At 33.6% G+C, this 15,870-nt stretch overlaps 1 protein-coding gene across 38 annotated transcripts in view; it reads right to left on the reverse strand.

The window, feature by feature from the left end:
* BAZ2B (bromodomain adjacent to zinc finger domain 2B) overlaps window positions 1-15,870 on the reverse strand; it is a 326,925-nt gene that overhangs the window by 60,919 nt on the left and 250,136 nt on the right. For 21 of the 38 annotated variants that reach the window (XM_043576806.1, XM_043576805.1, XM_043576798.1 and 18 more), the window contains 5 exons: window positions 15,300-15,365; window positions 13,858-13,902; window positions 13,582-13,614; window positions 12,279-12,344; window positions 1,568-1,708 (listed from right to left, as the gene is read on the reverse strand). In XM_043576806.1, coding sequence (XP_043432741.1) covers window positions 1,568-1,708; window positions 12,279-12,344; window positions 13,582-13,614; window positions 13,858-13,902; window positions 15,300-15,365 — 351 coding nt within the window. The remainder of the gene's footprint in view (window positions 1-1,567; window positions 1,709-12,278; window positions 12,345-13,581; window positions 13,615-13,857; window positions 13,903-15,299; window positions 15,366-15,870) is intronic. The other 17 variants (XM_043576799.1, XM_043576828.1, XM_043576825.1 and 14 more) reach the window with 2 other exon arrangements.

The raw sequence follows: 15,870 nt of genomic DNA on the forward strand, positions 1-15,870 counted from the left end.
GATGTTAAAAAATATTTACTCACTATGAAGCTTATTAAATCTGTTAACTACTGTATATTCCCATTCTGGGCTTAGGAAATTTTCAACATCCAACTGAGTAAACCTAGTATGTATACTTTCACTTTTATTTACAAACATTTATGCTAAGTAAATAAATAGAATATTAATACAATTAAATCCTCACTAGAGTGTTAAAAGTTTGCTTTAAGCACTTTATTTTGTTTTTGTTTTTAGTGTTTTTTTTTAATATTTATTTATCTTTGAGAGAGAGACACAGTGCTAGTGGAGGATAGGCAGAGAGAGAGGGAGGCACAGAATCCAAAGCAGGCTCCAGGCTCTGAGCTGTCAGCACAGGGGCCAAACTCATGAACCATGAGATCATGACCTGAGCCAAAGTCGGTCACTTAACTGACTGAGGCACCCAGGCGCCCCACTTTAAGCACTTGAGAAGAGAGCCTGCACAAATCAAGAGACAATCATTATTTGTATATCAGATGACTATGGCATATAAGTAAATATAGGTGCTATTGATCAAGTATAATAGTATTAAGATAATATTGTAGAGATGATATGCAGTATCGATATAATTCTCTAGAAATACCATCTTCTTAGCTATAGTCAAACAAAATGGATCTCTATTCAAAAACATGTGAAATCATGCCCGATACCAAGATTATTTTGCTCTTTCCACATGTTTACTTATATATGTTTACTTTATTATATATATATGAATATATTTTAGCCACATTACATGTCTGTGAAGCATGATAGAGGAGAAAACACATATGAGGTATTTTGGCTGGATATACTTCCTGGCTTTCAGTGTAATAAACAGTATGAACTCTGGAATTGAACAAACTAGAGACTGAATCCAAGTTACCATTTATTAGCAAGTTTGATCTTGGGCAAGTTCCTTAACCTCTTTGTGTCTCAGTTTTCCCATCTGTAAATGGCCATAATAAATACCAGTTCCACAGGACTATGGTGAGGATTAAATGAGAGAATTTATAAGGCACTTGGCACACTGCCTGGCATGTAGCAAACATACTCAAAAGTTAGCTATAATTACTAAAGCATTCAAGGAGATTATAGATTATAAACCTTAGTTTATGTAAATATCTATAGGGGCGTGGTGAGGAGTTAGAGATTTCTGTACCTAAATGCCTGGAAAGAATCAAATGACACATAGAAATCCTATCTACTTCTATAATTCATCTTTACGGATTTCTTCAGTATTTCTACTTAAATTTAAAAAGGTTTAGGGGAGCCTGGGTGACTCGGTGGGTTAAGTGTCCAATTCTTGGTTTGGGATCAGGTCATGATCTCATGGTTTGTGAGTTCAAGCCCACCTCAGGGATTCTCTCTCTCCCTCTCTCTACCATTATTAGCATAGGAGCTCTAGAGAGGTTTATTGGTGGCCATCCAGGAAACACAGATTGACCTAGACATGGAAATGTACGGCTCTGGTTAAAAACAAAAGGCTTTCATAATGGCAACTCTGGCAAAGGAATCAGGTGAGATACAGAAAAATTAAATTTATTAATGAAATGGTTACATAATAAATTACCTTTTGGTCTGCTAAGCACATGTCTTCATTAGGCTTCTTTAGTTCCTTTGCCATTTCTAATTCTAATCTTCGTTGCTCCAGTTTACGCTCTTTATTTAATCTTTTCTCATCACGTTTTTCTTGTTTCAGCCGTTCTTTTTCCTTAAAAATAAAACCATGTCCAAAAGTCTCTTTAATCACTGGATGTGTCTGAAAAATCTCCAGTTAACATTTAAAAAGTTAACAAAGTGTTATTATTTCCACAAACAGAATTCCCCTAAGAGATTTAGGAATAGACTTTGAACTACATAGAAAGAATGACTTATTTTGCTTTTTAGTGTTTTCACCCTTTGAATTTCAAATAGTCTTATGACTATATGTGTGTGTGTGTGTGTGTGTGTGTGTGTGTGTGTGTGTGTGTTTATATTATCGATACTAGTTTAACTCAGATTATTCCATTATTCAGAATTTATTCAATCCTTCCCCAGGTTACAATAAGAGAATGAAATACTTATTAATAAGAGCAGATATATAAAATGCACATGGCTAAATAAATAAAAAATATGGTTAGTTAGTATTAATACAAGTTTTTGTGTAGCTCTAGGAAGCAAGGGAGGATTTACAGCATGAAAGCAGAAGCAACATGCTTGAATTGCAAAAGCAGTTCTTTCAAAGTGCATTAGCTAGTCTTAAGATAGCACCTGTAACAAAATCAAAATATTATTTGCCACTATAAACAACACTTAAGGGAATGTAAAATGGATTCTGAAGGCAATGCCAAAAGCATTCAAAAAATATTTTCAGTAATGACAATAATATGGAAATAACTGTCCTATCTCCCTGTTGTAGGAGATGACACTCTGCTGGAAGAAGAAGTCACGATATTTTCTTTAATAGTATTAGTGTCATTATTTTATTGCCATGCCTCAAATACAATTCTTATTTAGAGGAGAAATAACAGTAGAATCATCAGGCGGTTCTAACCTACTACCTTACACATTTGACACATTAATGATGGGTTTACTTTTGTAAAGCAGGTCATGTCTCTTTCTTGATTAAAAATCTTTCAATTTTGTTTTTAATTTTTAACAAAATAAAGTCCAACTCTTTACTTTTGAATTAAAACTCTTCTTTTTCAATCTTATCTCCCATTTTTGTAGTTTATGTGGATTTAGTCCAACTATTTGCTATTCCTGATGAACATCTTGTTTCCTTACCTTCTTATATTGGTGCGCTCCAATCAGGAAGGTCATTACTCCCACCTAGTGGATCTGAATCCTAGTTAAACACTACCACCTCTTCTCTATTATCAATTTATCTTAATTCTCATAGCCCAACCTATAATTTTAACATAATAAGAAGCACTTATTGCTTCTTATTCTATAGTAGCATTTTTGTCCATATTCTAGCTATCTCTGTTTCCATTATCATGGCTAAGACAGCACATTGAGTGCTATGCCACAAGGAATAGGGGTAGGTGGGGGACAGAGAGGACTGGAGAGGATATATTCCAGGCAGAGTAGAGAAAGCACAGTGTATCTGAGAAATTGCTAGTAGTTTCCAGGGTGGAGTGTAGGTTGCAGGTTGAACAGGTGCTGAGTATCATGATACAGAGCCAGAGGCTGGGTCATGAGAGCCTTTTTATATGATATGCTCACATCACTGCTCATTTTTATACTGCCTCTAAATTTCTGGGTTACTGGTTCAAGCAGGCATTTGGAAGGAAAATGTTAAGGAAGCTACTCTGTGAGATTATTGACACCAAAAAAGCGCTACAACTAATCTTGTTGATTATAACTAAAAGTTTCTGAGGGTCTGATGACATAAAATATACACAATTAACATGCAACATTCCCACAATGCAGTATAGATTTTTCAAATCAAATTATCATTGGTAGAACAATTTTTTCCCAGAGTTGGATTTTCAATTTATAAACACACGAAATGTTGCTCTAAGAATTTTTCCAGGGAAGGGAAAACTTTTTGGTCACTCAACAGAATAATGAATTATAATCACCCACAGAAAAAACAAATGTCTCATAGATTTCAAAGTGGTGGTGTAAAATTTTCTACTATATAGGACTAACCCAGAATTCTAATCATTAAGAATCTTAATGATGTTCATAACAGTAATTACAAAACTAAAAATTGAGACTAAAATTCACTAAAAACTGTTGAAAATGGTCACCATTTCTTTTCAAAAAGAGAGAAAGGGCATGTGTGACACTAATGCTCTCTTTGTTGTGCCAACTTCACATTGGTGGCAATCTGGGGGTATGTAACACTTCAATGATACATCAACAATGAGTTAAAGCGCATTTCCTGTCATGAGGCAAATATGCCTGACATTCTTGAATACCAGTTTTAGCTAGTGATAGGCAGTACTTTTTCCAGTTAAAAGCATGGCTATAATATGGAATAGAGAGTAAAATGACATCAATTTTTAAGATAAAACAGAGCTTTTCAAGAAATCTTAGAAATTTGTAGGACCTTTATTACTTAAAGACAGGTATCCATTCTTATCTTGAAGTATTAGGGATACTTCTCAGGAAAGATGAAGTTTCTAAATGCAATGAATTTGGTGAATTTACTCACTAATTTATTTAATGAACCGTATAAGACTAATATAAATCCTGTGGTTCAGATACAAGATAACTTTCAAAGAAATAGAGCTTCTGGGTCCCCTCAACAATCAACTAATATTTAAAATGGTTTATAAAGACAGTCATGATCTAGTCCCACACAAGTTTTGGTCTCCTATGTCATGATTCCCAGTTCATTTCCCATGCTCTGGTTACATTGTGTGATACACCTGTGTTGAGAAGATAATGTAACCAGATTGAGGCATTGTTTGGAGGAGGAGGAGGGGGAGGATGATGATGATGAAGAAAAAGGACAAGGAGGAGGACAGGGAGGAGGGGGAGAAGTAAAGAGAAGAGGAGGAGAAGGAGAAGAAGGAGAAAAGCAACAAAGCCAAGGTAGGTGCATACATATGGTGAAAACTAACTCTCTCTTTGCACCTTCCTCCTCTCTGCCCCACAGGTCATTTTGAGTTACAACACTGTACCTTTGTATACGCCATCTCCTCTGCCTGTAATATAGAACTTCTTTTCCTTAACACAGAAATAAAGCCTGGTTTTTATTCTCCTCATAACTACTTCAGGCATTTTAATATTTCTCTTTTGGGGGGCTCCCATATAACTTAGCATTTATTGCACTGTGTGACAATTACTTGTCTAAAGTTGATCTTTTCCGCTTTAGTGTAAGCTTCTAGAGGTCAGAGGAACAAACTTATTCACCTATTTCTTTATGGACCTATTCAGTTCCCAGGAGTACAATCTGCCAGACACTTCAATGAAGTTTTTAATAATTTTATCTTTCTCCTGATCAAGCGTGTATGAGTTCAACTTTCCTCTCCCACTGGTCTCAATATTGTTCTTATTTCCATCTACAATAGTTATCATATGTCTTTAACAGAAATATTCAGTGTGCCTTAGCAAATAAAAATTATTTAAACATTGATTAATTTGCTGAATGATTAATTCCACAAATGCCATATAAATAATGATGTTAACATTTGTACTAGTCACTAAACATATTCGATAGTCAATTTTTTCCTCTACTTTTTATATTTCATTCTGTGGACAAACATAATTGATGTCTTCTATTTTCAATTATACACAAAAGCAGATTTTAATACAAATTAATAATATTCTACCTATATTTGCAAATTTCAAAATATCTAAGACATATTTCCCACATCTACTCCAAAATTATTAATTTCTTAATCATTTTAATTGCATACATTATGATTGGATGTGCCTGCAAATACACCTTCCCCATATCAAAATTAAATAGATTTCTTATTATCTGATACTTTTTTCCAGAAACTAAAGTTTAAAGCGGGTGTGCTATTTTAGGCCAAATTTAAAGATGTTTAAACTTGTGTAGTATTCTTTCTTCTAGAACTGATAAACTGTTTGAAAGAGAAATATTTACCAACTTTTCACCTAAGCCTTTTCATGATATAATATTATGTTTTGTTGCTATGTCAAATACTAGGATTTCACAATGGAACTTTCTGATTTTGCAAGGACATTTCACAACAAACCATTTGACCTAGCAGAGAAGACTTAATACACCTATCACAATATGAAAGGAATGGTAAAACGTATTTTACATTAACATTGGTTAGACTTTAGGGAAATAACTGAGATTGCCTACAAATGACTAAAAAATATATCTCCTCACTATATTTTAGATTGTCAATGACGATAAACATTAGTATGGTTTCTCTTAATTTTTTTTGGCCTTCATCCTCCTACCCCCTCTAGTTTTCTAGATGTAGAAATTCTTTTTTTTTTTTAATGTCTATTTATTTTTGAGAGAGAGACAGCGTGTGAGCAGGGGAGGGCCAGAGAGAGAGGGAGACACAGAATCTGAAGCAGGCTCCAGGCACAGAACTCGATGAGGGGCTTGAACTCACAAGCTGTGAGATCTTGACCTGAGCCGAAGTCAGATGCTTAACTGACTAGCCAGGTGCCCCTAGACGTAGACATTCTTGAAGTAAATGAATTCTTGGAATATAAATAATGTATAATAAAATATTAATTTGTTCATCTTATAGTAATGGAATTTTCTGTATCAAAATATTACTGATATCTTAGTTAAGAAGTCCTTTAAATTTCATTTCAAAGTTGAAACACCTTTTCATAGCAAACGCATTAAATTTTGATTATCCTAAATAGCCCAAAATACATAGGGTGAAAATTTCAAAATCAGTTTTTTTACTCACATAAAAAGATTACTTTATGGACTCTCAAGGCATAAATGACAGTATTTACAGAAATCTGTAGCACAACAATAAATGTATGAAATAAATTTATTCTATTTTAGTATTATAGAGGTTTAAAAACCAAACAATGGATGTGGTAGAATGACCTGCTATTGTAAACTTTTACAACTTATCAGATTGCAAAATAGGGCATTTTTAAGAGACCATGTTGCAAAGATGCCTATGTTTTTTTGCATTTTACGATGCTACTGGGTCTCTTAGGTGTTTGTTCTGGGCATAATTGGGAGAATACATTTCTTTCGACAGCAACTTGCACTTAAGTTTCAAAGATATAAATATAATTTAAGAGACACAGGTTTACCTCAGGGTGCAGGAAGAATACAAGTATAAATAAGATTAATAATATAAGCCATTTATAGAAGACAGATATAAAGATTAAAAAGAATATTGTTTTATGGTAACATGGAATGTGAGTAGAACAATCAGGGTAATTTTTTTTTTAAAGGGGACTATTTTTACATTTAAAATATTATGAAAATTATGTTTAAGCAAATGAAAAACTTATGAATCATATGACTGAAGAGACTCTTACATTTTATACTTTAATAATAATTTTACTTTATATGTGTAATATAATGATATTTAAAAAGAATAAAACCTCCCAGTTATTGTATTTTCTCAAAATCCACCACAGTATTACATAAAAGTCTGTACTTACTTTAGATTATGTATCTACTGTATAGAACAGTTTCTGTTATACAAATGTCTCCTAAGTTAAAGTCAAAATTGTTAATAATTCTTGAGTCAGATAATCAGATTTTAATATATCTAAATTAAGTTGATAATAATTTCTCAAAAATTAAATTTGTTATATGACATTTAGTATTTTATTGTGCAGTTAACATAAAATCATTTCACATTTGTTTTTAGACTAATTAACTTTAAAATTAAAGTGCAGGGGCGCCTGGGTGGCGCAGTCGGTTAAGCGTCCGACTTCAGCCAGGTCACGATCTCGCGGTCCGTGAGTTCGAGCCCCGCGTCGGGCTCTGGGCTGATGGCTCAGAGCCTGGAGCCTGTTTCCGATTCTGTGTCTCCCTCTCTCTCTGCCCCTCCCCTGTTCATGCTCTGTCTCTCTCTGTCCCAAAAATAAATAAACATTGAAAAAAATATATATAAAATTAAAGTGCATTATAAGTACATTGTATAAGTACAATATACACTTACACCATATATTTACAATGTCTTCAACTGAAAAATGGGTTTGCTTAAACAAACCCACCTGCATATACAATTCTACTTTTTATTTTCATTTTTCACTAACTCATGATTAATATAGATATGGGATTATAAAATAGTCTCATGACTTGAATCATGGGTGGGGAGGGGGTGGGGAGGGGTTATACAATGCTTTTAAATTGTTTATTAGGTAACTTCTGAAACCTGAACTATTCTCTTCTATTTTATGGTTTTGTTTCTTAAAGTGCTGACACAGTCATTCTGTGATAGCCATATGTTTAACAACCTTTTATAGTTTATTGATCCTTGGAGGGAGACATACAAAAGACACTAATAATTACTATGGTTGATTATTCAGTTAATATGAGTAAAATATTTATAAATTTGTGACTGGTATAATTTGAAGTTTTAATAAATGAAACAGGAGATTTTGAGCTACTTTGTCACATTGCTTAAATCAACCTCTTTCTGGTGCTTAGTAATAATGAAAGCAGATGGGTCTCATATGATACTTGAATTATACTAAGAAATAAACCTTTTTCATTCATGAGACTATTCTTTCTTACATTTTCTTATAAAAATATTTATAAACTATGATGATATGCTCATGACCCTTTAAAATTAATAAGAGAGTAATAACAAGTAAGATAATTTACAGAAGTCTGAATATTCTTACTAATTGCAGATGTATATTAAGGAAAATCTATAGAAATTGGGATTACTTTAGTAAAAATTTATTGAGTTAATACTAAATCTAAAAGTAAGATCATTGTAGTGTACACAGAGAAAAATAAAAGTGATGTTTGTGTTACCTTCTTACTTTGATGGATATAGGGAATTTCTTGGAATAATTTCAGATGTTATAGATTTTTAACTAACAAGGTGAAAGTAATTCATTTTTTTAACCTCAAGTCTTTAAACATTAATCATAGCATTTGCAATTTTGTTTATCCTCTATATTTTTATTTCTTCACAATAATTAAATGTTAAATATAATAATTAAATGTTAGAATCAAGGGTTACATATTGGCCAGTTCAGAATTTTTTTTTAATATTTCCTTAAATTTTATTTATTTATTTATTTATTTATTTATTTATTTATTTATTTATATATATATATTTTTATTTTAGAGAGACAGATTACAAGCAGGGGAGAGGGGCAGAGAGAGAGAGAGACACAGTCTTAAGCAGGCTCCTTGCTCGCACAAAGCCCAAGGCAGGCTCGATCCCATGACCCTGGGATTGTGACCTGAGCTAAAATCAAGAGTTGGATGCTCACCTGATAGAGCCATCAAGATGCCCTCCAGTTGAGAATTTTTAGTTGGCCCTGCCTAGGTATCATATGACTTTAACTTTGTAAAAAGTTTGTTCTTTTAATAGTTAAAAATGGAAAAAAAATATAGGTAATAGGAGACAGAATATGAAGCCAAGATATGACCATTATTGGCATTAAAGTTACATCTTTTGCATGTTAAGTAATAATAAGGAAATAAACAAGTGCCTATAGGAATATTTTGTTAATATTCACTAAGGTGGCAAGTTCTTATAAAGATCTGACGAAGATTTGGATTGCCAGTAAAAACATATGCCTAGTTAATGCTTAACTGTTAACACTGTAAAGTTTTATCTCTCTGATATGCTAAAAAAACATCATTAATATTTATTTTGTTTTTCCTGCAGTATCTAATCTAATGCTGTCCACAAAATAATAGTTTAAGAAATTAAAAAAAATATTTAGTTGATCACAGATCTATAGGTACCATTCAGTAGAGGAACAAATCAGAATAACTGGTAAAATTATCTAGTTATCAGAGGCTAACAACATTTTTAAAAAGTTTTTCTAGGGGCGCCTGGGTGGCGCAGTCGGTTAAGCATCCGACTTCAGCCAGGTCATGATCTCGCGGTCCGTGAGTTTGAGCCCCGCGTCAGGCTCTGGGCTGAGGCTCAGAGCCTGGAGCCTGTTTCCGATTCTGTGTCTCCCTCTTTCTCTGCCCCTCCCCCGTTCATGCTCTGTCTCTCTCTGTCCCAAAAATAAATAAAAAACGTTGAAAAAAAAATTAAAAAAAAAATTTTTTTTCTAATGTTTATTTTTTTTTGAGAGAGAGAGAGAGAGACAGAGCATGAGAGGTGGAGGGGCAGAGAGAGGAGACACAGAATCTGAAGCAGGCTCCAGGCTCTGAGCTGTCAGCACAGAGCCTGATGTGGGGCTCAAACTTAGAGTGCAAGATCATGACCTGAGCCAAAGTCAGAGGCTTAACTGAGTGAGCCACCCACGTGCCCCAGGATAACAACATTTTAGGAGCTCAGTTTTACCTATGGGATTCTCTCATATATTCCAATAAAGGACTATTTGTGATATATGTTATTCTATTGCTATTTTAAACAATGGTTCTTTGGATGTTTAGCTTTAAGAAGGAAAATCACCTAGAGTAAAATAAAAGATTTTACTGTTATTACATAAAGAGAATTATATTGACAGAAAACATAATAATGTATTCATTCTTTAATGATTTTTTTATTGTCAATTTGTTTTCTTTAGCTGCTACTTTCATTTTTATTTCATTCATTCATTCATTCATTCATTCATTCAACTATAATTTTCTAAGCTACAAACATACAAATATATGCAGTGGCAGACAAGACAGACAAGATTCCTGTCCTCACAGATCTTACCCTCCTGGGAGGAAACAGACCATAAACAAGTGCAAAATAAGTAAGATGATGGAACGGAGGTCCAGAAATGGGGTATAAAAAAGGCAACATTAGGTGTTCTAGGAAGGCCTCTTTGACAAGTTAACATTTGATCTATAACTAAACAGCAAATGAGGAGGGCCTGGGTGGCTCAGTCAGTTGAGCATCCGCCTTCGGCTCAGGTCATGAGAACTTAGGCTCAGGTCATGATCTCACAGTTCGTGGGTTCGAGCCCCACATCAGGCTCTGTGCTGACCGCTTGCTCAGAGCCTGGAGCCTGCTTCAGATTCTGTGCCTCCTTCTCTCTCTGCCCCTCCCCCACTCATGCTTTGTCTCACTCTGTTTCTCAAAAATAAATACATGTAAATTAAAAATAAATAAATAAATAAACAGCAAATAAGAACCACTCGAATATTTGGTGCAAGAACAGCAATGGTAAAAACCCTTTGTCTAGAATAATAAAAAACAAAAATGATTGAAATACAGTACTTAAGAGACAAACTGTATGAGGTAAAGTTGGAATGAGAGGTCAGAACATGTGGGACTGCTTTGTCATGGTGAGGAATTTGGACTTTATTACAATGGTAATGAGAAGCCACTGGAGAGTGTTAAGATGTAACCTGGTTTCCTTTCTGAGAAGATCACTCTGGCTGCTCTGTAGAGAATACATTAGAGAGTACTGAGGACACCAAGAATGAAAACAAGGGAAGGCAGGTTTCTTGCATTATTGTGCTTTATATTAGTACTTTATATTTATAAAGTAATATATATTATTCTTGGTATATTATTCTTGGCATGTTGCCTTTCTATATTAGAAATCTATAATGATAGTTTAAGCCAGAGCTGAGGACAAAATACTGAAATACAGGCCTCTCAACTTCTAGATCAAACAGTGTCATTTTCGGGGCGCCTGGGTGGCGCAGTCGGTTAAGCGTCCGACTTCAGCCAGGTCACGATCTCGTGGTCCGGGAGTTGGAGCCCCGCGTCAGGCTCTGGGCTGATGGCTTGGAGCCTGGAGCCTGTTTCCGATTCTGTGTTTCCCTCTCTCTCTGCCCCTCCCCCGTTCATGCTCTATCTCTCTCTGTCCCAAAAATAAAATAAACGTTGAAAAAAAAATTAAAAAAAAAAACAACAGTGTCATTTTCATTAATTGTCATTTATTAAATGCTTATCTCACTCGATAATCTTATAATCCTAGGAGGTAGGTATCATTATCTCAGTTTTAAAATATAGCCTCAAGAGGTAAAGCAAGTTGGTTCAGAGTTGGGATGGGAAATCTGAGTCTCTCATACTCCAAAGCCCTGGATATAGTGCCATACCTCTATTTAACTACTTTAAGATACAATGCATTCCTTTGTAATATATATTTTAACCTTTAACTGATTTCTATTATGTTCTAAATAAGCTCATCTTGACTTATTTCAATACTTTTCTTATTCTTAATTGTCTGTTAAAAGTCTATTTTAAGGAAAGTACTTGGGGGCACCTGGCTGGTTCAGTCAGAGCAGCATGTGACTCTTGATCCTGGGGTCATGAGTTCGAGCCCCACCATGGTTGTAGAGATTACTTAAATAAATAAAACTTTAAAAAAATAAGGAAAGTACTTAGGTCCAATTTTATACATAGAAGAGTAAAGAATAATTCTGAAAGCAGAAGTCCACGGTTGATCTGACTAGGGTTTGCGTTAGGACTTGTTTAGGCATGCTGTAATATTAATTTTGTGAAACTCTAGTTACAGTATTAAATAACTACTTTTATCCAAACGAATGCCGGTCACTACATTAAAAAAAGATAATTAAAATCTCAGCCGAGGAAATGAACACATACATCGGAATCCTGCCTACGTTCTTTCATGTTCTAACAGTTATTATTCAACATTTGGTTTGCTTATGAAAGCCATTAAATCACGACAAACCTATGTCCTGAAAAACTCACATTTAGAAAGACCATTACTTTAGGAAAAAATAGGTTTTTTTCTTAGATAATATTTTTCTAGAAACATGAACTTACTTCTGCTTTTTTACGAGCTTCCATAGCTTTCATAAGCATCATATGTTGTCGTCTTCTCTCTCGTTCCTATTAGGCCAGATAAAATTAGGAAAATAACTCTAGTTAATGGTTTGATTTTGAAATGGAAAAACAAAACAAAACAAAACAAAACTCAGTATAGCATGTTTAGCATTTATAGACAAGTCACAGTAAATACTAAATATAAGACAAGAATGGCCAGTCTGTGCATGTTTTAGTTCAGGTTTAGAAAGCAAATACAAGAACAATCAAAAGCAAAAAGGTAAAGCAATGAACATGGAGACAGTGTAAACAGAAGCATACAAGATTTACTTATGGTCAGTTGTGATGCTCCTTCAAAAGCTGGCAGAACAAAAAGCATAATGGTTGGCTGGAACAGGTCAGTTACCTTACATCTGCTATTAGAAAAGCCACAAATATGTACTAGAGGCCAATTAAACTAAAGGTTGTATTGTTCTTAAATTTTTAGATCAGGCAGAAATTTATAATCACTTTCACTTCATGGTTTTAGAATTAGTTATTTTTATTTCAAGTACACTATCATTTTGTAAATTCAATAAGCCACCGACAAATTAGAAAGAGTTTTTTAAAGCTTTTATACAATTTAGTTAAACTAGTCGTGGTTCATATACAAGCACCAATGAAATGGGGTATTCCTGGTTACTGATGTCTGCCACCTGATGCGCTAGGTAAGACCATAAAAGCTGCACCATGGGCTAATAAATGGAATCTAAAAGGCACAGTATGAAAACAAGGTAAGCACTAGTTTTGTTTGATAATCTCATTTTATTTTAAAATAAAAAATCAGATAGTTATATATCTAATCATTTCTTTTTGTTTAAAAGTATTTGGTCCCCCCAAAGGGATGTTTCTAAAATTATTTCTAAAATTTGTCTATCAAACTGGAATATATTTCATATTCTCTCATCAACCTAACTCAAAACTCCCATTGTATTCAATGGCAGTTTTGCATCTAGAATTGATGGGAGAATATGGGTCATTATCACATCTAATTGTATAGTGATCCAACTTTCATTGTGACATCAGTAATGTAAATTTTTAGACAGCAGCCTTATATAAGGCTTGCACAAATCAATTAAAAATCCTGGAGATGTATCATACTTCTTTATAGACAGACAAGCAGATGTATGCAATGCACTGTGCTGTAAAGCCATGCAGCAGTATGTAATATGACAGCAGCCAGTGCTACACTTTATGCATTGCTATGACAACCATATCACAACCAAATCACAATGCGGTGTTAGATGTACAAAAATAAACATACCCATACCATATCTAGTCTATGCCTCTCCAACTCCTGGTAGAAAGAGTTGGCACAACATTATGAAACAGAAATCACAGAGTCATGAAACCAATTTTTAACCCCCCAAAAGACACCAATACCAAAGCAAGGCAATAAACTGTAAGATGAAGGAAAAACTTAAGCAGGGATTAAATTGGAAATTTTTAAGAAAATATTTTGAAGATTGTCCCCAAATCAGATTTAAGAAAAATCATAAAATGTACATTTTGACAATTGCATAACTGTATGTATACAGACCTGATGCTTCAGAAGAACGGCTTGTTGTCTTCTCATTTCTTTTTCCTTAAAAATAAGAAACTTTTAATATGCAATTTTTAGGGAAGATTTAGAACACAGTACAAATATTAAAAGTTTCTCTTCTGAGGTTCTATAGTCCTCCCTTAGGTCAAACCATATGAAATTGCAAATATTTAATCATTTTTTACTTATATGGTGGCAATTTCATATGGTTCTACATAATACAGAAAGATTATATGACAGTAGCAAGGATATTATTCAGTACCCATTTAAACTTAAAATACAATAACCTAATAGCACATTTCAATAGCACATTCACTGAACTGATTAGCTAGATGGTCAGATCATATAAGATACAACTGGCACGTGGACTTTTAAAATTACTTTAATACATTATGTAGTGCAACCTTCGAATCCAGCTGATTAGAACTCTGTCCATTCGGAACATAAATTCCCAAATAAACTCTATAATTAAAAGCATCTATATCATTTCTATACACTATCTATGAATGAAAGTAACAAGAGACTAAGAGATCAGTTTCAGATTTTCATGCTCAGCTATAATGCAGGGTACTACCCTCAGGGGGTCAGGCTTAATGCAAACAATTCTATGAATATCATCAATTTAAATATTCTTATAAAGGTAAAAATCTACATGACATTAGTATCTTTTTTTCTAAAGAAAAAAGTAACAGAGTCCATGTAGAAAAGGTAACAAATAGTTCCCTGGCTTTATAAGATATAATTGTGTCTGCTCCTGGAACCAGTAGGGCCTCATTTCACTCAGCAGTCCTTTCAGTAATCAATTATGAGAAAAAGTGGAAGGTGAGGGATGGAATGTGTATGTTTGTATGTGTGTCTTGGGGAGGGTTGTGGGGGGCGGGGCGGCGTTCAACTCTCTAATGCTTCACAACAGAAAATCAAAACCAAAACATTATAGTAATTAACAATGGCTAATTTTACTATTGGTAAGTAACAGTTGCTAAAATTAGATTTTTATTTCTGTAGGCTTTTCACTTTTTAATAGTTAAAATAGTTGCTGGATATTAACCAAGATAAACTTGAAATCTAAGTAGAGAATCAGATTTGGAACACAATTTAAAACATAAACATCAACAACACAAAATAGCTTTGGGAAGATCATTCTGATTCAGCAAAACTATATACAGGTATTATGTAATAGTTTGCATTTCTGATTTGATGTTTGCTACTTAAGTAAGAGCTCAAAGCATCACATAAAACCTGTATAAGGAAATAAAAAAACATATACATACAATATACATACAATAAAAGCACACATTATACACATATTGTATCTGTGCTAAACATTTTAAGATAATTATTTTGAGGAGAGCTATTATTTTTGTATAATTAATACTGGTGTAATAGTGTATAGTTTTTATTTTTGAAAAATAAAAACTCTGGTTCTCATCTAAACTAACCTTTATTCGTTTTTCGGCCTCCAATAATTTGGCATTTGCTGCTTCTTCCTTCTTTTTCTTTTTAGCCTGTGCATGCAAAACAGGTCTCAAAGTCATGCAACAGCACCACTACAACTTGAAAATAATCTCAGACTTAAAAATGGAGCTACATGCCTCACAGGTACAAAACAATATGTAACATATATGTAGACAATTACATACCCCCCACCAGTTAACATTACATTTAACATACTAATCTCATTTTTAATGTATAATTAGCATTAAGATATACAAAAGTTTTAAAATGTATAAAAGTATGTCAGCTTTTCCTCTTCAAACTCTGTTAAAAGTCTGAAATAACTAAGCATTGATGTTATTTTAACTTAACACTTAAACACGGAAAAAAACATTTTGTAGCAAGTATTGCCTTTTTTATAGTTTTTAAAAGTAAAACATGATTGCTGTAGAAAGTTTAGAAAATGGGGTGGATTTTAACTGATAAAAAAGTTACTTAATGAATGAATCAGTAACATAAAAATGCACATGTCTGTCCACTTTATTTGAAATTTCTTCAACACTTGAAATTTGAGAT

This window comes from Prionailurus bengalensis, chromosome C1 (assembly GCF_016509475.1).
Source record: "Prionailurus bengalensis isolate Pbe53 chromosome C1, Fcat_Pben_1.1_paternal_pri, whole genome shotgun sequence".
NCBI classification, from domain to species: domain Eukaryota; kingdom Metazoa; phylum Chordata; class Mammalia; order Carnivora; family Felidae; genus Prionailurus; species Prionailurus bengalensis.